Genomic DNA, 22,825 nt, shown 5'->3' with positions numbered 1-22,825 from the left:
ACCCGTAAAGAGCAACCAGGAGCCAATGATAGATGGAACTTGAATAAATATGCCAGCTGCCCTGACCAGCTTTTAGGCTGTCTCCGTGAGGTCTCCAGTTGCCTACTGTGTTGCCTACTCATTGGTTCCTCCTGCAGGAATCCTTCCCTCCCTTTATCAGGTCTCCATCTCCAGTGGGGGCTTCTTGAGGTCACCCTCTGAATACTCTGTGCCCTTGAGTCTTCATTTCAGGGTTGGTTTCTGGGGGCAGGAAGACCCCAAACTAAGATATGAAGGACAACGGCCCGTTCAGGGCTACTGGGTGCTTGGCACTTTATGTGGGTTCCACTTTTTTTTTTTTAATGTGGGTTCCACATTTGATCAATTCACTCAGTAACCCTGGTTGGTAGAGATGATTCTTCCTGTTTTTAGGGAGGAGGAAAGGGAGAAACATGCCTGAGTCACTCAGCTCATTTACAGCAGAGCTGGGCATCCAGACCTCCCTCTCTTCACTAGATCCTGGAGGGGAAATATCAGTGCTGAAAACCTTTCTGGTGGGAGGCAGCTGTGGCCTGTGGATTCCCATCTTCTTCTGCTCAGGTCTCTGAGGCCTGATGCAGGGCAATCTTTTACTGAGAAGGTGAGCATGAGGGCCTCCCCAAGCCGGCTCCAAGAAGCACAGGGTTTTTTCAGCTGGAAGAACTTGGCCCTGGTCTTGGTAAGGAAGGCTCTCTGGGCGCCTGGATGGCTCAGTCAGTTAACCATCTGCCGTTGGTTCAGGTCACGATCCCAGGATCCTGGAATCGAGCCTCACAACAGGCTCCCTAAGCAGTAGAGAGTCTTCTTCTCTGCCTTCCCTGCTTGTGCACGCTCTCTCTCTCTCTCTCTCTTAAATAAATAAAATATTAAAAAAAAAAAAAAAAAGGAAGGAGGAAGAAAGAGGGAGGGAAAGAAAGAAAGGCTCTCAAGCCAATGCTGACACTTGGGAGACCCGGAGGATAGCCAGTGGTGGAGGGCACCTATTGCTTATTTAGGGGCTTGAAGGTCAAGGCAAAAGAAGGAACCCTTGATGGTCATCCAGTTGTTAATTACTTGATGTAATGGGTTGAGTAGTGTCCCCTAAAAAGATATGTTCTAACATAACATAGGTAAGCTCTAACCCCCATATCTGTGAATAGGACCTTTTTTGAAATAAAATCTTTGCAAATGTAATTAAGGATCTCAAGATGATTCTATCCTGGATTTAGGGTGGACATAATAAGATACTGTCCTTATAACAAAGTGAAACAAAGACTTGAGATAGGGAGACACACAAAGAAAACCATGTGAAGACAGTGGCAAAGACTTACGTTTCTGGGAGCCAAAGAACTGTGAGGACTGCTGACAGCCACCAGAAGCTAGGAGAGATGTAGGGGACACATTGTCCCTCAGAACCCTCAGAAGGAACCAACCCTGGTGATACCTTGATTTCAGACTCATGAATCAAGTTATATTGTTTTAAGCCACCCAGTTTGTGGTAATTTGTTATGGCAGCCCAGAGAAATCAATACATTTGCCTATTTAGTTTGCTTACCATCTGTCTCCCCACTGCGCTCCTAAATCCCAGGAGGGCCCGTTTTGTCTGGTTTACTCAGTTTCCAGGAACAGGCACATACCAGGTCCTCAATAACTACTGCACGCCTGGGTTCTAAGTGCTCCGTTTGTGCTAGACGCTATTCTAAATGATTTTACCTGGCTTAACTCATTTCATCCTCACTACACCCTAGGGCAGACACTATCATTAAACCAATTTTACAGAGGGGCAAACCGAGGCTCAGAGGGGCACAGTCAGGATTTCAACCTACCAAAAGGCATGCCCTGGATAAGGATCAACTACAATAATGAAAATCAGAAGTGCAGGAGCCCTAAGGGAGGCATTAGACACAACGCAATAACCACGGAGCCTCAATTCCTTCGTTTGCAAATTGTAGCAATATCCGGCTTTGCCCACAGCGTGGAGCCCAGGAAATCTGCGAGATTTTCAACTGCGCATGCGTCTTTACCCACAAGGCCTCTAGGGCAGGCCCACTGGCTCCGCCCCCGCTTTTCAGCATTCACGTCGACACTTTACGGCCCTTTCTCTTATCCCTCCAGCGAGAACACAGCCAACCCTGCCCGTAGTGTCTAGTTGATCCCTCCCTACTCCGCGTGGATTGGTTGCTCTTCCCTCGAGCCCTGCTCTGACTGGCTCGTGTCGCTGCCACTTCATTTCAGCCTAAGTGGCGCGCGGCAGGGCGGCTACCGGCGGACGCGTGAGCGGCGGCGGCGGAAGTGGTCGGTGAGCCCGCTCCCCGCCGACAACATGGTGAGGGCAGGGAGGCGGCGAGGTCTCTCCGGGAGGCGGGGAACGCGGCCGCCGGGGACCCTCGCGGCGGGCGCTGAGGCAGGGGCGACGCGGAGCTAGCATGCAGTCAGGGCCTCGGTTCTGCCCCCTGGCATGAGACGGGCGTATTGAGGCCGGAGAGGGCTTGGAGGTCTCCCAGAGCATCCAGCCTGTCAGTCCCGGAAGACTTAGAATTGGACGAACGTGTAATCATGTGTTAGCCTAGCTGCTGTCTTTCCACTTTGCAGATGGGGAACTGAGGCCTGAGAGAGGGGACCTGCCAAAGCGTCCGGTAAATGCCGCAGAGTGAGTTCGGACAGGAGAGTGGCTCCGAGTGTATCCGTAGCAGTCTAACTTCATATTATTGGAAAGGGGCCATCTGAGTTCTCAAATTAAACCAGTTTGAGAATTTCAAGCCTTGCAAGGCACTTTAGAATGTTAGCACAATCTTCTCTGCCTCTCATTCTGAGGCTGAAAAAGCAGACCTAGAGAAGGGGGTTTGGCTTCTCCCCGGATCACACTGGATGGAGTTTCAGGAGAAGGGGTAGCATTTTGAGCCAGGAGTCGACTAACTGCATCCTTCCAGTTCAGTGAAAGAGAAATTGAGGCCCTGACGGGAACCCTTTCCAGGACCATGCTGCTCTCCAATCTTGAAAGTTCTAGGTTTAGGTCAGAGAGTGCCTCTGCCTTCAGCGTTTAGACAGGGAGTTGCGTCTGGCTGACTGGTAGAGCCTGGAACTCTTGATCTCAACGTAGTGAGTTCAAGCCCCACGTTGGGCCTGGAGCTTACGTAAGGGAAAAAAAAAATGTATGGAAGGGAAACAAGACCACACAAATTCAGAGCCCGGCCTCGTAGGAGAGGTGCAGGAGAGTGCCTGGCCCATCAGCTCCAGAGTCACTCTGAAGGTCACTAACATGTTTTTCAGAGCTGAAGATTAGTGGAGATTCTTCCTAAATACTGCTGGCTGGCGCAGGAAATGAGAGAGGGAGTGGGTTCCTCTGTGCTGGAGGGGAGTTGGCCTGAGGGGATGGGCGGAACTGGAAAGTTCCTTCCTCCTTAAGCTCCTTGGAGACTGGACCTGTTATTTTATCTCTCATACATTTCTGGAGCCTAGAACAGTGCTTGTGCAAAGAACAGACTCTGTCAGCCTGAAGAATAGCCAGGAAGGGACAAGGCATGGTACATTCCCAGTTCCCCAAAGTCATGATGGTGTCGGAAATAGGGGTCTGAGGGTGTGTGTGTGTGGAGAGGAGATGGGTCTCCCTAACGTCTTCTTGAATTGGGAGCCTCAGGAAGCCACATGGTCTAGTCTTAGATTGGTCTAGATCTAAGAACCAGACCCCAGACATTCTGAAAAAGCCCAGAGGAAAGGCTGCTCTTTCCTGAAGCTTTTGATTTTCCCACCTCCAGATGGCCCTGTCTTCTCCTGAACGGTGTTCTAGCCAGTCCCACCATCTCAGCACCTTCAAGAACTTCCCCACCAAGTTTTTTTAAGTTCTTGGAGATCTTCCCTTTCCTCTCTCCTCCCCACCTGAGCCTCTCCTTTTTTATTTGATTTGATAGCCAGCACAAGCACGGAGAGTGGCAGGCAAAGGCAGAGGGAGAAGCAGGCTCCCTGCTGAGCAAGGACCCCACCCCCACCCCCACCCCACACACTTGAGGCTCAATCCCAAGGCCCTGGGATCATGGGCTGAAGGCAGATGCTCAACTGACTGAGCCTTCTACGCGCCCCTGAGCCTCTCCTTTTCTTATCTGTGGGTTGGGGCAGGTTTCCCACCCACGCCATGCGCCTCCCTGGATGTTGTGTGCATTTTCTTGTGTATTTGTTCAGCAAATATTTAGTGAGTCCCTCTCGAGTGCCTGCCCCCCCCCCCCCCCCCCCCCCCCCCCCCCCCCCCCCCCCCCCCCCCCCCCCCCCCCCCCGAGCTCGGCACTGGACAGAGTCCACACCCTCTTGAGTTTTCCAGTCTGGCGGGGGAGACTTAATAAACAAGATAATTAGAGACTGGCAGTGTCCTATAATGGAAGCAGCAGGGGGTGGCCCAGGTGGAAATCTCAACCCCTAGATGAGGTTATTATGAGGGCCTGGCCAAGTGAGTTAAGAGGTGACACGTGAGCCGCCACTGGCCTGGGGAAGGACAGCCCAGGGTGAGGGGACTGCAGGAACAAAGGTCAGAAGGCAGGATTGGGTGTGGCTAGTGAGAAACAAGGGGCTACTTCCTGGAGCTGGCTTGGCCTTGTGACTCTCTTGGGGGAGTGTTGGGAGCAGGTGTTGGTCACTTCTGTGTCTTAGACGTCCTTTCAGCTGTTTTGTGAATAGGGCCCTGCCAGTGACAATCAGGGAAGCCATGGGTTCTCCAGGGCTGTGCTGCCAGTAGCTGGGACAAGGGAGAGGCCAGCACGGGCACAGGAGCGGCACACACCATAAGAGGACTCCTGTGGGGCCCCTGCTGACAGGCTTCAGCTTAATTTCGTGGGCTTTCTCAGGATCTTGCTGTGGTGTCCCTGGGAAGGTCCCTCCCACTCTGGCCATTGGTCCCTTGTCTAGAGGGGCCTTGGCTATACTTCTCTGCCGCTCAGTGCTGAACCCATCCTCATTCTCGCCTTCCAGGCCTTGTCCTGTCCCCTCTCAGGTGATCTGGAAGGACGACCTGTGTGTGTCATCGCCCTGGTCCACATTCCTCTCTTGGACACAAGAAAACAGGCTTACTCAGGAAAGCCTGAGGCTTCACCACAGTAAAAGGTGGCTGAGGCTCACGGCCCCAGTGCGTGAGTGGGAGCCTCCTGGTTTTCCATGGCTCTCTGCTCGCAGGCACCCAGGTACCATCGCACAGATGAACTCCAAATGAGAGGGCTGCAGCCTCAGGTTGGTTAGGCCGCGGGCGCCAGCCTGCTTGCTGGTGGTCCTTTGAGCAGCCACCCCTTCTCCATGTGCCCCTTCTTCCTTTTTACCAGGAAGCCAGTGCAGGAAGTGGGCATGGGCCTGGCTTCCTGCAGCCACTGGACCTCCCCTAGGCAGCTCTTCTCAGGAAAGGCGGTGGGATGTGGGAATCCCCCTCGAGCCTTTACGTGGCAGCTGCCCTGTGGGGGTTGAGGGCTGTTTCTGGCCTCCAGTTCCCCCCACTTAGAGAAGCAGCCGCCCTGCACTGGGAGTGTAAGGGGCAGGCTGAGACTCCCCTGTGGCGAGCTTCTGGGGGGAAGGCTGACTGAGAATTCCAAAGCTGGGGCAAGGTGTGAAGCTCCCGTCCTCCCCGAGGCAGTGAGTGTCTCATCTGTGGGACCCTCAGACCAGAACCTTCATTTGACCTTGCTGGATGGTCTGTCCTTGGATCCCGGACCTAAGCACTGCCGCCCGAGTCATCCTCCTGGAGGCTGAGAGGCAGGCCCCGGTGTTGTATAGATAGTGATCTGTGTTCCCAAAATGAAAAGAGAAGATTTTTTAGTATCTTGAAAGCTGACTTTATGTGGGTGAGTTTTAAAAAATTGCATCTTTTATATGCCATCACATTTGTGGTAATGACAGATTTTTTTTTTCCCCCCTGGAATGTTTTTTCTCCTTTTCTGAAGAATTCTCTCTGAAAACCCAGCTCAGATGTAGCCACCATGGATTGATACTCCACTGCCTGGCAGAATCACTCTTGGTCCAGTCGGGGCTGCCCTTTGGAGCGTGGGCTTGGAATGAGCTGACTTCCAGCCAGTGGGGTTTTCTTTACTGACTCTGTAGTGCCGGGCGAGTTCCTCAGTCTCTTCAGCCTCGGTATCCCCATCTGTAAAGTAGGTGTGACAGTAACCGTATATGAGGATGAAAATGAAAGCTGCATCTTAAAAAAAAAAAAAAAAAAAAAAAAAAAGATTTATTTATATGAGAGAGAGAGGGCCTGTGCATTGGGGTAGGGGGGCAAGGGATATGCAGACTCCCCACTGAGCACAGAGCCTGACACGGGGCTCAATCCCAGTACCCCAAGATTACCACCTGAGCTGGAGTCAGATGCTTATCCGACTGAGCCACCCAGGCATTCCAAAAGAGCTGCATGTGTTAATGTGGGTGCATCTCAGGGACATCAGTCGAACAAAAAAGGCAGACAGGAGAAGGACCCGTGTGCTCTGGCACTAACGACCAGCATGGAAGGCTAGGCCCTCTCCTGTCAAGGGTGTGGATATAGGTAACACGAGTTATAAGGAAATGCCCAGAACAGGCAGCACCAAAACCAGATGACTGCTGCCTCTGAGATTGGGCATGGGGGAGTGTTCCAGGCTTTATGTCTGAAACTGGGAGGCAGGTGTGTGTCCTGGGGCTGGGCCGAGTTAGGAGCGTGTGTTTTCTGTCAGGGGGTTAGGGCCATGTGCCCCTGTATCCCCGCACAGTGATAAGCTGGCAGATCGGTGAGATTGGAATCCCAGCCCCACCCGGGGGGCCAGCGCCCCTCAGTGCTAATCAGACAAGTTACAGGCCTCTGTTTGCTTTATAGCTTCCCTTGTCGCTGCTGAAGACAGCTCAGAATCATCCCATGGTGAGTACATGCCTGTCGAAGGCAGTGAGTTTCAGCAGGGACCAGCCTCAGCACAGGGACGGGGACACTGGGCCAAAGGTGAAGGGCCTCCAGCCATACCTGCATCCTGCCTGCTCACAAAACAGCCGCTTATCCTCTTCTCCCTCCTACGCGTGTCAGGACCTGCTTTTAGTTCTGCTTATAAAAGTAATACGTACTTATTAAAAATGTCAAACACTGGAGGTGCGTAGAAACTAGAAGCTCGTCATTACTCTTGCCAGCAAATTAACCATATCTTTGTTATATACTCGTTCAGGCTTTTTTTTTTTTTTTTTTTTTTTTTTTTAAAAGTAAGCTCGGTGCCCAACAGGGGGCTTGAACTCACAGAGCCAAGATCAAGAGTTGCATGCTTCACCAACTTAGCCAGCCAGGTGCCTTGCACATCCAGGCTTAACATACATGTAGAAACAGGAACCTGAGAGGGCGCCTGGGTGCCTCCGTTGTTAAGCGTCTGCCTTCAGCTCAGGTCATGGTCCCAGGGTCCTGGGATCAAACTCCATGTCAGGCTCCCTGCTCAGCAGGAAGCCTGCTTCTCCCTCTGCCTCTGCCCCTGCTTGTGTTTCCTCTCTCGCTGTTTCTCTCTTTGTCAAATAAATAAATAAGATCTTTAAAAAATAAATAAAATTTAAAAAAAAAAAGAGACATGAATGTGACTTTTTAAAAACACAAATGGGATCACGTAACACACGTTATTCCCTAAATGACTTTTGCCATTAATGATAACAGTTTTTTCTTCTGAAGTTCTTATTTATTCTTTTATTTAAGGCATCTCTGCACCCAACATAGGGCTTAAATTCATGATCCCGAGATCAAGAGATATCTGCTCTTCCCACCAAGCCCACCAGGCGCCTTTACAGTTCAGCCTTTTAACATATACAACTCAGGGGTATTTAGTATATTCACAGCGTCATAAACCACCACCTCTATGTAGTTCTAGAACATTCCATCACCCCAGAAGGAAACCCCATCCCCAGTAGCAGTCCCCATCCCCTCTCCCCAGTCCCTGGCAACCACTAATCTGCTTTTTGTCCGTGGATTTGCTTGTCCTAAACATTGCCTGTAAATGGGATCATACAGTGTGTGGCCTTTTGTATGTGGCTTCTTCAACTCTGCATGTTTTTCGAGATTCAGCCACATCGTACCATGTGTCAGGGCTTCCTTCCTGATGGCCTTGGCCATGTGGTACCATACTGTGTGGACATACTACATTTTGTGTCTCCACTTGTCTGCTGGTGATGGACATTTGGATGGTGTTTACTTCCTGTCTGAATATTTTGGTCGCCATGAACATTTGTGCACACTTTTCTTTTTAAATTTTATTTTTCATTTATTTGAGAGAGAAAAAGAGCACACAAGCGGGAGGAGGGGCAGAGGGAGAAGCAGACTCCCTGCTAAGCCAGGAGCCCAACATGGGGCTCAATCCCTGGACCCTGGGATCATGACCTGAGCCCAAGGCAGATGCTTAACCAACTGAGCCCCCCAAGCGCCCTTTGTGCACACATTTTTGCATGGATGTTTGCCTTTATTTCTCTTGGGGAGATACCTGAGTTGATTCATTCTCATGTCTCAGCGGAGCTTCAGATGATGGGCTACCTTTGTATTTTCCCAGAACACATTAGAATAGATGAGTAACTCTTGGACTGAAAAGGTGTTTCCGGACCACCAAGGCTTGTACACGTGCTGTCAGAGAACACCTGCCCCCAGGCCCCTGTCTGGACCGACTAAGACGTGTCCCCCTGGCTGTTCTGAGTCAGCGGCCACTGTTCCTCTAAACTCGCTCTTTCAAGTTTTATAGAGGATTTTTTTTTGTGGGCTTTTTGCTTTTTTGTTTGCACAAAAAAATCTGGTTTCATCATAGACGACTACAGTGCCCAGCAAAATGTACAGAGGATGCCAAACATGTCGCCCGTAAGATGGGCCACTAGGGGCAGTAGAGGAGGAGGGGACAGTACTAGGCACCATGTGCTGTGGCCACCTGGTCCCCTGAGGTCTCGTGTCTGGATGAGGCCCAGGTGGTAGTCACCCAGCACTTAGGGGTAGGGCTGCCCTTCCCTTGGGGCCCATGGCTGACTTGGGGTTCATTTCTCTTGCAGCTGGTGGAACTAAAAAATGGGGAGACATACAACGGGCACCTGGTGAGCTGTGATAACTGGATGAACATTAACCTTCGAGAGGTGATCTGCACATCCAGGGTAAGTGCCCTGTGCCCACTGCCTGAGGGCCCTCTGACCCACCAGGTCAGGCAGGGCCAGGCTGGCATAGGGACTGCGGGTGGTGTGGCCGCCAAGTGCAACCCGGACCCTCAGGATCCTCAGCATCCTCTGGAGTGAAGGCCGCTCCCTGCCCTTGTGGGAGGAGTGGGGAGGGGCATAGCTCAGCCAGGTCTTCCTACCTTGGTGAGGCTTGATGGAATGGGTGGGGCTTAGGAGGGGCAGGGCCTGAGGGACTGGGTGGGGGGGGCCGGCAGAATGCAGGCTTCCAAGTCCCTCTAGTGCCCTTGACTTTGTACCTATGGGGATGCTGCCCCATGCCCCACTGCTGCTGCCAGTCCTAAACAAGAAGGACTTAGGCCTGGGGGGCACTTCTGGCTACAAATCCCTACTGTACAGGTAGGGGTGGCCTCCAAGACAGGCCTGACCTTCCTTGTCAGCCCCTGCTGCCTTTGGTCCTGGCTGTGGACATCACCAGCCAACCAGGCCAGGGCGGTGTGGCCATGGGATATCCAGGCCACCAGGGGGCGAGGGCAGCCCTGTGGCCCTGTGGACCAGGAGACTTGTTTACCTCCGGAGGCCTGAAACCAGGAAGTGCAGGGCCAGGAACACCTCCTGGTGGGCCAGGGCTGGGGAACAGTTCTCTAGGGTCACAGACCTTCCAAACCCTCAGAGCAATGAGGACGAAGATCGTGGCGAAGGCATGGTGCCCCCCTGTGAACCTGTGCTGGGGTGGACTGGGGCTTGCCTCCTGCCTTGATTCCAGTCTCCAACCACTGGTTGGCGACAGCCCCCTATATTACAAGGGAGGAAAGTGCACTCGGGCCCAGCCAAGATGGGGCTGTCTTGAGCTCATGGGCAGGTGCCCCTGAGGCTTGCCATACGAGAGTACAGCAGAGCCCTGGGCGGCCCATCTTGCCCCTGGTCCGTCCTCCTGGATGGCCCACATCCAGCAGGCAGACTGGTAAGTGTGACCGTCTCCCCTCACCTGTGAGGCTCTGTGCCCTGCATCTTGTGATGTATATTATGCGAGGTCTTCCACTAGAAACTTCCTCCTGGTTTACCTGCTGCACTTGTGGCAGCAGGGGTCTGGGCAGCTCCAGTGTGACTGTAGCAGCCATTGTTGCAGTGCGTAGCTGAGCTTGGGGCCAGTAGGTCTGTGTCCCCCTCTGGGACCTGGAAGCAACCATGGGTTCGCAGAGCAAGGTCGGCCGACCTCCATAGCCAGCAGAGACTGGACATGTGGCTCCTCCTGGGAAGTCCACCCTCTGACCTGCTGGTTGCAAGGAGAGGCTGGTGTGAGATTCAGTGTCACTTGGGCTGTCCGGCGTCCTCCCCCGTAAACGGGGTAGCAGCCTGTCCCCGGGGCAGCAGCCTGGGCAGGACGCAGACACACAGGGCTGAGAAAGCCCTGGAGAGCCAGGGTTGGTTGGAGAGTGGTTAGCTCAGGTTGCTTGGCTCTTGCCATGGAACACAGAGTAAGCTCTGGTTCCTTCAGGGAGTGTGCTGGGCCCAGCTCGTCCTCGGCTAAGGGAGCGCCAAGCCCTGAGCTTGCATGGAATCATTCTGTTTCTGTTGGGCTGTAAGTTTGCATCCCTGAGGACTTGGGCCCTTGCCTACCCTTCCTGGGAAAGGAGTGCTCGAGACCTCATGGGGTTCCAGTGTAGGTTGGGGGCTTATGCACATTCCTGGGCAGAGTTGGCCTTTGAGCTTTCCCTTTGTCCTATTGAGTGTCTCTGCTGTGCTAGAGCAGAGCAGCCTGAGCCAGGCACTGCTGATGAGTGTCATGCTTGAGGACTCTGGCCCTTTCAGGGTGGCTAGGAACAAGACCTGTTGGGGGTCAGAGTTAGCCACACACAGAAAAGCGGGAACAGCATGTGCAAAGTGCTGGGGGCAAGACGCCCATTGTATGTGTTCCAGAAATTTCCATCTGGAAAGCGCGTCATCGAGAGCTGAGCAAGGGCAGCCAGGGTGGGGCTGGATCTTAGGTCCTCGGGAGCCACACTGAAGAGTTCGGACTTTGTCCTTGGGCCAAAGGGGCCCTGAGTGGGTCCTAAGCAGGGAAATGTCTTGGTCTGATTTCTAGGGATGTGGGGAGCGGAGAGGGCTGCCAAGACTTCTGGCTCAGGGCACCAGGGGTGGGGCTGGAGAGCTAATCTGAACGAAGCAGCCCCGGGCTCCTGCCCAAGGGCAGCAGGAGGGGCTGTGAAGGAAGGCCTTGTGCTGGTCACAGGGTCCGTGGCGGTGGGGGCTGGGGGGAACGCGATTGACGGCCTAGGACCTTCAGGGTTGGCATTGCTCCAGAATCTGTGACTTTGCAAGCCTCCTAATCTCTCTGGTCTTAATTAGCTCCCCTGAAAACTGGCATCATTGGTCACTGCCCCTGGCCAGCCATGGGCTCACCTCCCCACCTGCCTCCCGCCCTCCTCACTGGTCACACACAGTCTCTATCCCACTTACCTGTGTCCCACACCTACCTCAGAGTCCATCAGGAGATAAGTGGATGAATGAATGAGTCAGGACACATAGAGAGGGTTCCAGAAGGTAGGTTCCAAAGGCCGGGGGCAGGAGGGTGGAGGAGCTGGGCTGTGGCTGGGCTGTGGCTGGGCTGTGGCAGTGCCTGGTGCGAAGGTCCCCAGCCTTTTCTCGGCTTTGGGCTGTAGGTAACAAACCTCATCCCACACTGGAGGATAGGCTGAGGATGAGGAAGCTAGCTGATGGGATTCTTTGCCCCTTCCTGGGTAACAGGGGACCACGAGTCTGGAGAGAGTCCCCTGGAAGACAGCTCCCCCACGCCCTCATCAAGTCCGGGACTGAGAACTGTGCAGGGGGGATGCCAGCCGCAGGCAGGCTAGGACGATGACCCAGGTGGGAACGGGGGCACGAGGGGACAGATGCGCCCTGGTTCTTGGCACCCACTCTGCGGGGACCTCCCCCCACCCCCGATCCAAGACTCACCCCCTCTCACACAGGACGGGGACAAGTTTTGGCGGATGCCAGAGTGCTATATCCGCGGCAGCACCATCAAGTACCTGCGCATCCCCGACGAGATCATTGACATGGTCAAGGAGGAGGTGGTGGCCAAGGGCCGCGGTCGCGGTGGCCTGCAGCAGCAGAAGCAGCAGAAGGGCCGAGGCATGGGGGGCGCTGGGCGAGGTAGGTCCTTCTCTCCCCTCCTCTCCCTCCCTCCTACCCCACCCCCTGCCCAGCAGTCTAGGCCAAAGAGTCTGCCCAGGCCTTGCCGCTGAAGGGTGACTGCAGCACGTGGCAGCCATCCCGTCCCAGTGTTGACATTCCTGGGTGGTGCCGTCATGGTGCCACAGGCCTGGCTCTGAGCCCCCTCCACAGAGCTGGGGGTTATGACTCACAGGCCTCCCCTGGTGCGGGGCGGCCCGTGCTGCTGTTCGCTGCCTGCCCCGGGCCCCGCAGCCCCAGCCCGGGAAGCCTCGTGTAGTCCCGGCTGGCAGTGCTGACTCCCCAACACCCCTGGGCCCTGGTGCCCAGCAGCAGCCCTCCATGCTCCTGAAGCCTGGCTCTGGCCCAGCAGACAGACACAGTGCCCGTGCAGACTTGGGGCTTGAGCCCTCACCCGATGGCCGCCTGTGTCTCCTGGCAGGTGCTCTGAGCATGGTGTGCCACCTCCCTGGCTCGTTGCCCCTCTGCAGGGAGAGTCCGGTGGTCCCCGCCTCACCAAGGCTGCTGGCAGGGATTCTGGCTCAGGGCCTGGCGCGAGCCCCTTCTCTGCTGTCACTCCTTTTCACAAGGCCAAGTTCATACCTTTTTGATAAACTCTCCTCACCCTACCCGCCCCCACCCCGCGCCACTGAGACTATAAATCTGGCATAAACTTGAGTTTGTTGTGCAGTCAGCTGGGGATTGAACCTAGAGGCCATCTGCAGACCCTCCCTCCCCCCTCACCCCCCTCCTCTTGGAGGGCCCCGGCTTTGTCTCTTCCATCTGGAGGGGCCTTCCGTGTGTCAGGCCCAGGCTCCCCCCTGGGGGCTCACAGGCAGGGCCAGGAAGGATACAAGAGCCGGCCCTGAGCTGAGGCTCACGTGACAGCCAGGAGTGAGACAGGGAGGGGTCAGGAGGGCACTGCACGTGGGGAGGTTGCCAAGAACTAGGGGTGAGCAGGACCCTTTCCATATCTAAGGGCCAGGCTCTTCATGCTGGGGGCCACCACTGTTGAGTGAGCTGCCCAGAGGAGCAGGGAGGGAGGGAGGAGTGATGGTTTGGGCCGCTCGGAAGGGAGGCCCTGGGGCCCTCGCCAGCAGGTGGAAATCTCACCCTGTGCGGCAGAGCTGCCCTTGGCAAAGCTGGGCTTGCCCTGGGGATGGTGAGGGCAGGCAGGGATGGGCCTCCCTCCCTGTGGGACCCACATCATGTTTGTGGTGGAAGGGCGACTGTGTGCGCCTTTCTGTGTCCCCATGCCACCCTGGTCCTCCTAGGACCTCCTGGGCTGGGGTGTGTTCTGTCCCTGATTACTCAGCCTCCCACACAGCTCCTACCTTGGACTCCACGTATCTTAGAAGCACAGCTCCATCACTGGCTGGCCGAGGTTAGAAGGCAGGGAGCTCCCCTGTCCCCACTCCTCGGCCGGACACACACAATCTCCCAGTTGTTTCTCTGTGGATGTGGACAGTGCTGGAGAAAGAGGGAAACCTGGGTCCTTAGAGCTGGGGGCCTGTGGCTGGCCCCCTGGGCTCAGTCCTGCCCCTATTCTGCCTCGTGCTCTCCTTTTCTGGGAACCCATCTGGCTTTGTCCTTCTGATGACTGCCCCCTACCCTGGCCCCACTCCCTGTCCCAGGAAGCCTGCCCCAAGCCCTAGTGTGATTTAGAGCTGACCTCTGTCCTCCCTGGCGTCCCTCATAGCCCTTCGGAGCTGGTCTTGTCCCTTGTCGACACTGAGAACTTTCTGGAGCACCACCCCCACGTTTTTAGCTGAGCTTCCAAACCCAGCTCTGTTGCAGCCCCCTCCTCTGTCTCACAGGTGTGTTTGGTGGCCGGGGCCGCGGTGGGATCCCAGGCACAGGCAGAGGTCAGCCGGAAAAGAAGCCGGGCAGACAGGCGGGCAAACAGTGAGCCACCCTCCATTCTCCAGAGACTGAGCTGCCACACTGCTCGCCAAGGCTGTGTTTCCACTCTCTGGTTCACAAGTGTGTTCAGAACAAAAAGAAGCAGGTGTTGGGGAAGAGCCCCCCTCTCCGCCTGTCATTCTGTGATCCTTTTTACGTAGAGTATCCCCCACCTTTTTTTTTAAGCCAGCAGTTCTGCAGTTGGATATGTTTGGTGTGTTTGGTTTTTCTGAAGCCGCAGCTGACTTGATTCCTGGAAGATTCCGTGTTTAATGTGTCTTTAAAGCCCTCGCTCTTGTTTTAAGGGCGGGCACTTTCCAAGCAGGCTTGTTTTGCATTTTGAGTTGGATCCTCGTGTGGTGAGCAGACCGGAGGTTTTTATTTTAAGCTCTTTGCACTGAGATTGACAGCCTTGGGAGTTCCCTGAAACACGGACCTCAGGATTGCCTTTTGAAAACAAACACATACGAACCGTATGCCACAGAAGCTGTTCTGGGGACATTGCTGGACCCTGCCCCTTTGTCTCCTCTCTCCCTGTTTGTGTTACAAAAATAAAAACACATACAACTACAAACTGCAAATTCCTAATTCCTTTTGAGTCACTGGGCACATCTAAAGTGTGGTATCCTCAGGAAATCACAGCCCAGTAAGGGAAGTTTCCTTTCGAGGGTTGCTGTCTGTCTCGCCAAGGGGAAGTATTTCAACAGGACACTGGTTCCGTGTCCCTTGATGTCCTTTTAAGAACTATGAGGCTTTTGTCTGGGCAGTGGGAGTGGCCTTCCTGCGCCAGGTTTGCCCGTAATCCCTGCCCCTTTGTAGAGAGAGTTGATGGGGGGCAGGGGAGAGAAGGCCCAGGCAGGAGCCAGTGCAATACCCATGCAGCCCCTCCTTGTGACCAATGTCCTGCCCGCCATCCCTGCTTTGTAAGCACCATTCACACCAGAGTTCACGGAGAAGCTGTGACAAGCATCTGCCTCAAGGAATGTGCTGGGAAGGCTCTTGCCGCCTCCTCTCCGAGTTGGGGTACCGCCTGTCCACACCAGGATGATTTGCGTGGGATGTTGAGCCAGCACTTTTGCAAAATGTTTCTGTGACATTGTTCAGAGGCTGATTTTCCTCTTTTATTATAAGTGAGGGGCACTGCAGGATGGCCGGGTGCGGGGAGGCGAGATGGGGTGCCAGCTGGTTCCCGTGGGAGCGGATTCTAGTTGTCACTGTGTCGAGACCTGTTCTGAGGGGTGATCAGAATAAAAGGTGTTGCCCGAGAACTCCATTGTTGGAGCTGCTAAGCGCCAGCCGGGCCGCCTCACAGATACCCACATTTAAGACTCAGCCTGCCTCAAGAATGCGCTCTGCCCCTGGGCACCTCTCAGGGGACCTGCTGCAGCCAGAAGGCTTGCCTAGCGTCAGAGCAGCTCCCTGGCACAGGCTGGAGACAGGGCATGGGGTTTGAGTGGGACCTGGGAGCGTCTGAGAAGCCCCAGGCCTGGAGAAACCCCCTCTCAGAGATGCGGGGTGCGGGCGGGTATGGGTTGAGGGCCTGGGGGCGACAGGACGGGCAGGAGCTAGAAGGGAGGGGCCGGCGGCGGCGGCGGGGAGGGAGCTAACCGGGTCCTCAGCGCCCCTCCCCCAAGGCCCTGGACTCGACGGCCCGTAGAAGCCTCTGGGGCCCTGGTCTGACGAGGCTCTGATAAAAGCCGGGGTCAGGTGTCCAGCCTGGCGGCGGCGAACGGCCAGCCCTGGGGAGGCCCTGCCCCTTCCTGCTTCGGGTGGTTCGGGTTTTCCTCCCGGCTCCGCTCTGCTGGGAGATCGCCCGCGTCCTCCTGCCTTTCTCAGTCAGGGCCTTGGGCCCCCGCGGCGCCCGCCCTCCCTCCCTCCCTAGCCACCAATCTGCGCTAGGGCTCAGCTCCGGCCCCCGGAGCCTGCGTGAGGCTGCGTGCGTAATCGCGGCTTCCCGCGTGTGTCGCCAGACACGCCAGCCGGCCCTGACCTTTCAGCCAGGCAGCCCGGGCTGGCGGCCCAGCCCCCTCCTCGCCTGCCGGTGACGTGAGCCGCCTCGCTGGCCCCTGGCTCCCAGGTGCGGTGGGCTTCTGGAAGGTTCTGTCCCTCTGAGTGGGCTGTCAGGACAGCCCCGTTTTTCAGTCTTCTTCCTGGTTAGTTTCGAGAAAGGAGCCCCAGCCCCCTCAAGAGGAAAAGAAACCAAAATCACCTGTCTAGTTCCTAGACACTGGGCCTCGATCTTTCCACCCTTCTGATGGTTGTGGACTGGGGTCTGAGCCCTCATCAGCTGACTGGTGCATGACTCGGGGGTGCACGACTGCTTAAACGTAGGTGGTTCCCTGGAACCAGCAACCAGAGACCTCCTACCACCGGAGTTTGCTCCAGTTCCCCTCTGAGCAGAGAGGTGTGACTTAGCCTGGGGCCCAAGCTCTGTGGGGCAGCCAGGACAGCCCCGGCCCACTCTTGCCTGACCTGGGACCAAGAGCCCTTTTTGGAGACCCGGATGTAGCTGGCAGGCAGGAGCAGCAGCCCCACTTGGCGGCAGTGGGAGGGCCTCTGGTTTGCCATCCTGTGTCATCCCTTCCTGTGAACATGTCCTCGGATTCCTCCTCTGCTGGGCCTCACCTGCTGCTCCCGGAGCAGCTCTGCCAGGAAGCCCTGTACCCACCTCGTCCATGTGGGCATGATGGCAGGTGTCCTCCCCACCCATCCATCTGGACCCCAGGGCCCAGCCTCTCCCGGTATCAGCAACATGTGTATCTTCAGTGGCTCAGTGCATGACCTGGTGTCCTCTGCGGTCCCTCGGAAGACAAAGGGCCACTTGGCCAGGGAGGGGTATAGGAGATGGCTTGATGTCCACTCAGACCACCCCTATGGGAGAAGCCGCCCACCTCAGTGGAGCAGAGGGCTGGCCTCGAGGCGGAGGACCCGGGGCCACAACCCCATTCCAGGGGCTGGAGACTCAGCATCAATTAGGCAAAGAGCCCCAGCCCAGTGGCTCTTACCTTCCACCAGGTGAGCTAGCAACAAACAAGCCCAGTGCATCAATGTGGAGAAAAAGAAAGCAAGAGTGGCAGAAAGGGGGGGGTCAGGGCAGGCCAGAGGGTGACTGACATTTGAGGAAAGGGCTTGAGGAAAGCAAGGGAGGCAGCCATCTAGGAGTAGAGCATTTCAGATGAAGGGAACAGCCTGTGCAAGTGCCAAGGCCCTACACAGAGTGGTGACAGGAACAAAGGAAATGAGGCAGGTGCAGGCCCTGAGCAAGATGGGAAGCACAGAAGGTTCTGGAACAGATTAAGACAAGGGTGGAAGCTGCAAGATCAGGAGGAGGTGGGGCTGGGGGCTCAGCCCAGGGTAGAGGTCAAAGAGGTGGTGAAAGAAGAGGCAGGGGTGCCTTGAGGGCCTGGGCAAGAAGCCCAGGATGCTACGGATGGGAGCTTTCCAGAGTGGAAGGGGAGGCCTCGCCGAGCAGGGCATGTTCAGACCAGCTCCCAAGGTCAAGAAGTCATGGTCCGTGGGAAGAGAGCAAGTGAAAAGCCCCCGAGCTTCTGTGGCCTGCTCAGGTCGGGCAGAGATGAGGTCAGGAGTCATCAGACCCAACATGATCCGAACAACAGCCTCATGTGTGCCTGGCAGCTCCTACACTCGGGCACAGAGTGGGTGAGCCACCTGCCCAGGGTCACACAGCTTCAGAGGTCTCCTCAGAGCTCCTTCCTCTGTTGGTTTGAAAGTTTATTCCCCTGTTGAGGGACAAGGTTCGAGACACACAAAGTGCCTGGCAAGTTTTACCCCATTGTGCCTCAGTTTTCTTGCTGGTCAGAGGGGGCAGTAGCAGCCTCCACTTCACAGGGGTTGTTGGGAGGATTACTTGGGGTAGGGGAGGCTGGGTATACAGCAAGTGCTTCATACATACTTGCGCACCCCTAAGAGCACTGCTTCATTCTTCGATGATCACCTGTAGAGGGGCCAAAAACTCTCCCGGGAATCTCTCCATCTCTATCACTCTTGAGCTCAGCCTGAGCCACTTGCTCATTGTCTGGGAGGCTCCGGGCGACGGTGCCACAGGCTTGGCCTGCCCTGTGGTCAGTGGCTGGGCCACTGTCCTCCATGCCCCAGAGGCCAGCCCTGGATGCCTAGCTCCAGCTGGTGAGCGGTCCCCTTGCAGGCCCCTGGTGCTGCCCTAAGAGCCCCCTGCCAGTCTGGGTCCAGCCACCCAGCAGTGACTCACCCTTGCCCGCCCCGCCTCCACTGGAACCAGGCACCGAAATAGTCACCCTGCTCACCCTCGGGAGTGGCCGTGGAAATATTTTAGGGCTGCATTCAGCGCCTAAAAATACTCGGCGTGTCCTCCTGCGTCTTCCCCTCCCTCATTCCCTTCTCTGTTCCTTTGAAAACTGTCCCTGTAAGCACCCCTAGGGCCTTCCACCCTGTGTCCCTCTAGCATGTTGAGTGTCCCTGGCAAGCAGGGCTTGGGGCTGTCCCCAAATGCCCAAGTGCGTGTGGATGAATGGTGAGGTGGCCTCCCTCCTCCCTCCCTCACCACCCTCCCTGTCACCATGGAGAGACTTAGACACGGTTTCCCCCAGAACCTTCTGGAAAGGCTCTTTTCCAAAAAACCCCAGAAGACTCAGTTCCTGGGGCACAGTGATGCTGTCCAGGGAGATCTTCATTACTCAGCAATTTTCCTTAAAATTTTTTTAAAAAATGCCTCTTGCTGTTTGTGTTCATGAGGCGGCTGGAAACAGAACAGGGCCCCCAGCTGGACAGAATCCATTGCCTCTCCTGCCCACTTGCTGCCAAACCCCACTAGCTTGTAGGGCTTTTTCCCTCCCTGAGGGAGTGCAGACTGACCCTCCAAGGCACTCAAATGTCCTCAACATCATCTCTAAGCACCAAACACCTTGACCTTTCCTGCAATTGGAGGGGGTGGGGTGGGGGGGAGCAAATGGAATCAGACTGCTGCTCAGCCTACCCAGGGTCTGATCCAGCTTTTCAGTTACCTGAAGCCTTCAGCTGGATGGAGCAGCAGGTGCAAATGCCCAGGGGCAGGTGCATGCTGGCATCTTGAAGATGCAGTAAGCTGATCGTTTTTGACTAAAGAGCACATTTTATTCAGATTATCCTCAGGTTGTACCCACCGTACTTTCTTTTTTTTTTTTTTTTTACGATTTTATTTATTTATTTGATAGCGAGAGAGGGATCACAAGCAGGCAGAGAGGCAGGCAGAGAGATGGGGGAAGCAGGCTCCCTGCTGAGCAGAGAGCCTGATGCGGGGCTTGATCCCAGACCCCCAGATCATGACCTGAGCTGAAGGCAGAGGCTTAACCACTGAGCCAACCAGGCACCCCTGCAACGTGCTTTTTATAAAATTATTATTGTCGTAAGATCCACTGACACAAAATTCACCATTTTATTTATTTTTATTTTAAAAAGATTTTATTTATTTATTTGACACAGAGAGAGAGACAACAAGAGAGGTAACACAAGCAGGCGGAGTGAGAGAGAGGGAAGCAGGCTTCCCACTGAACAGGGAGCCCAACACGGGGCTCGATCCTAGGACGGATCATGACCGGAGCCGAAGGCAGATGCTTAACCACTGAACCATCCAGGTGCCCCAAAATTCACCATTTTAAAGCGAATACTCCAGTGACGTTTGATACCTTACAGTGTTGTGAAACCAGCATTTCTGTTTAGTTCCAGAACATTTTCAGCGCCCCAGAAAGAAACCCTGTTCCCCATGACCAGTCACCCTCCACCCTCTCCCTGAGATGCTGAGCAACCATGAATTGGCTTTCTGTCTCTGTGAGTTTGCCTGCTCTGGACATTTCACATTCATGGGATCCTACAACAGGTGGCCTCTTGGGTCTGGCTTCTTTCGCTTGGCGTGATATTTTCAAGGTTCATCCCCGTAGTAGACTGTGTCAGAGTTTTGTATGGCTCTGTACTATTATGGCTGAGTACTATTCCACTGTACAGCCAGACCACATTTTATCCTTCATCAACTCGTGGACATTTGGACTCCTTCCTTCCCTCCCACCCTCCCTCCTACCCTTCCTCTCTCCCTCCCTCCTTCTCTTTCTTTCTTTTTAAAGAGATTTTATTTATTTATTTGACAGAGAGATACACAGCGAGAGACGGAACACAACTGGGGCAGAGGGAGAGGGAGAAGCAGGCTTCCTGCTGAGCAGGGAGCCAGGATGCAGGCTCGATCCCAGGACCCTGGGATCATGACCTGAGTCAAAGTCAGAGGCTTAATGACTGAGCCAGCTGGGCGCCCCTGGACTATTTCTAAGAATGTGTTTGTTGAGCACTTACTCTGTGTCAGGTACATTTCTGAGGGCTTAATTCCTCCCCCCAACCCCCTCTGTAAAAGCCTTATTGTGAACACCATTCCCATCTGCCCATTTCACAGTGGGCGAAATGAAGGCAGAGATAGGCTAAGACAGGACACTAAAGGAACTGCAGGCCATCTCAGGTCTTTACACTCTGGAGATGGGGCTAGAGACAGATAATAAGGAAACCAAGAAATAAACAAGATAAAAAAAATTTTTTTTAAAGATTTTATTTATTTATTTGACAGACAGAGATCACAAGTAGGCAGAGAGGCAGGCAGAGAGAGAGGGGGGAAGCAGGCTCCCTGTTTCGCAGAGAGCCCGATGCGGTGCTCGATCCCAGGACCCTGGGCTCATGACCTGAGCCGAAGGCAGAGGCTTTAACCCACTGAACCACCCAGGCGCCCAAGAAATAAACAAGATAAATGGAGGTGAAAACCTTAAGGGTTTTCCAGATAGGGAGAGCAACATGTGCAAAGGCCCTGAGGTGGAAATGAGCTGATGTGTTAGTGGAAAAACACAGAGGCTCATGTGCCTGGAAGAGACAAATGAGGGGAAGAGAGGAAGGAGGCTACACAGTGGCTTTGGGGCCGGGGGTAGAGTGGGGAAGGGTCTGGGCTGTACTCAGAGATGGAGACAGACACTGAAATAGATACTGGGAGCAGGAGGGAGAGAAGGGACCTCAAGTTCTCAAGGTTGGGACTCAAGGGGACTCAGAGGCCTTGTCCTCCTCTGTATCCCTACAGTCCAGATCCTTCATGGATACCCTGACTGCTGGAGCAAGGGACAACTGTCCTGTGCTGAGAGCAAGGTGGGCGCACAGTGGGTACTCCATGAATAATGGATGAATGGGTAAAGGGAGGAATGGACAGATTAGTGGGTGGGTGGATGGATGGATGGATGGATGAACCTATAAACAGATGAATGGGAAGATGGGTGTCCTGAAGGTGGGTGGGAGACATGGCACCCAGCACCCAGGTAAGTGTGATAAAAGAGCATCTCCCCCCTTCCAACAGGTGATTAGGTGGGTGGGGGTGGGTGAAGGAATTCATCCAGCCGCCCTGCGGTCTCACCCACCCCTCTCCAGTTTCAGAAGAGGTCCCCCAGAGTGGAGGCTGCAGGGTGGGTGTTGGGTGGGGTGCCAGGAGCACAGGGGCGGGCTGGCGGGGGCTAGATGCTGCTACCTGCCTCTGCCTCTGAGTCAGTGTTGCCATGACAACGCAGGCCCTGCCGGATGCTCCTCCCGGCACATCCCCCGTCACCGCAGCCACCGTCAGGCTTCCTCCAAGGAGGCAGGTGCAGAGGGGCAGAGGGGACTGTGATTTCCCCCCAGGCTCAAGGACCGTGCTGCCCTCCTTCCCCCATTCCCCCAGCCCTGTCTCTTAAGCCAGCCCCCTCCTTGCAGAGGATCCCGGGGCTGAGTGAGGGGCCCAGTGGGATTGGAGAGCTACCTGAGGGAGGAGCTCTGGGTGCTGTCTGGAAGGGGTCCCCCCCCGCCGCCGAATGTCTCAGGAAGTGGGTACTGCTGGTGAAGGAACATCACAGGCCAATGTCAAGGGAGTCTGGACAATAGGACAGGCAGAGCTAGGGGGTAATGGGGAGCCACAGAGGGAGAGGGCAGGCCAGCGAGGCACCCACAGAGGGCAGAAGACAGGTCCCTGTGACTCTGGGCAGCCCCGAGGCTCCTGAGACTCTGCTGTGCCCTCTGGAACATGGGCACTGGTGGGGAAACTGAGGCAGGGAGTCACCTGTGACAGGGTCACAGGGTCCTCCTGGGCTGGCAAGGAGTCCAACTCCCGCCCCCACCCCAGCTGCTGTTGGCCTGGGTGCCCCTGGGCTCCTCCTGCTCTTACCTTCCCCCCATGCCCCTTCACCTCACCCCACTCCGGGCCTCCTCCTTGATTCTCCCGCAGCACACCGTTTGTTCCTAGCTTGGGGCCTTAGCTCGTGCTATTCTGGCTCTCAGGAATCTACCCTTCCTGGTGCCCACTTTATCTGCGGGTGTCGATCGCCCTCTGCTCATCCCCCCTCCCCCCAGATTCCTTCATAGCTCCTGCCAGGGCTTGACGCTAGAATACCTATTTTTCCAGTGGTTCCCACCCAAGAATTTTGGGTGCCTCTCAGATGTTCAGTTGGCCCAGCCCCACCAAGGCAGTGGTCGGTGTGTGGAGGGAAGGGGGAGCCAGGCAGGGGTAAGGGCTGTGTCTGGGGCCTCTCCACCTGACTCCACCTGACCCAGAGCTATAGATAGGCACGGAATGGGGACTTGGGGTGACCTACAGCTGGCTCCTGGGCCACGAATTACCCGTCCATCA

At 55.4% G+C, this 22,825-nt stretch overlaps 1 protein-coding gene across 2 annotated transcripts; it reads left to right on the top strand.

Annotated features, from left to right (window-relative positions):
* Nucleotides 1-2,196: 2,196 nt before the first annotated feature.
* Nucleotides 2,197-14,752, top strand: LOC111143806 (LSM4 homolog, U6 small nuclear RNA and mRNA degradation associated). 2 transcript variants are annotated; one of them, XM_022497702.1, is made up of 5 exons: nucleotides 2,197-2,323; nucleotides 6,812-6,853; nucleotides 8,986-9,084; nucleotides 12,075-12,258; nucleotides 14,094-14,752. In XM_022497702.1, the coding sequence occupies exons 1-5, from the start codon at nucleotides 2,321-2,323 to the stop codon at nucleotides 14,183-14,185; spliced, it is 420 nt and encodes a 139-aa protein (XP_022353410.1). In that variant the 5' UTR covers nucleotides 2,197-2,320; the 3' UTR covers nucleotides 14,186-14,752. The 2 variants fall into 2 exon arrangements, with proteins under 2 accessions (XP_022353410.1, XP_022353411.1); XM_022497703.1 differs by lacking the exon at nucleotides 6,812-6,853 and having other exon boundaries at nucleotides 14,094-14,746.
* Nucleotides 14,753-22,825: the final 8,073 nt, after the last annotated feature.

The sequence above is a fragment of the Enhydra lutris genome, unplaced genomic scaffold, assembly GCF_002288905.1.
Source record: "Enhydra lutris kenyoni isolate GAN:26980312 unplaced genomic scaffold, ASM228890v2 scaffoldscaffold10, whole genome shotgun sequence".
Taxonomy (NCBI): Eukaryota; Metazoa; Chordata; class Mammalia; order Carnivora; family Mustelidae; genus Enhydra; species Enhydra lutris.
The sequence above is the reverse complement of the archived record's forward strand: the minus strand, read 5'-3'. Positions and strand labels throughout refer to the sequence as shown.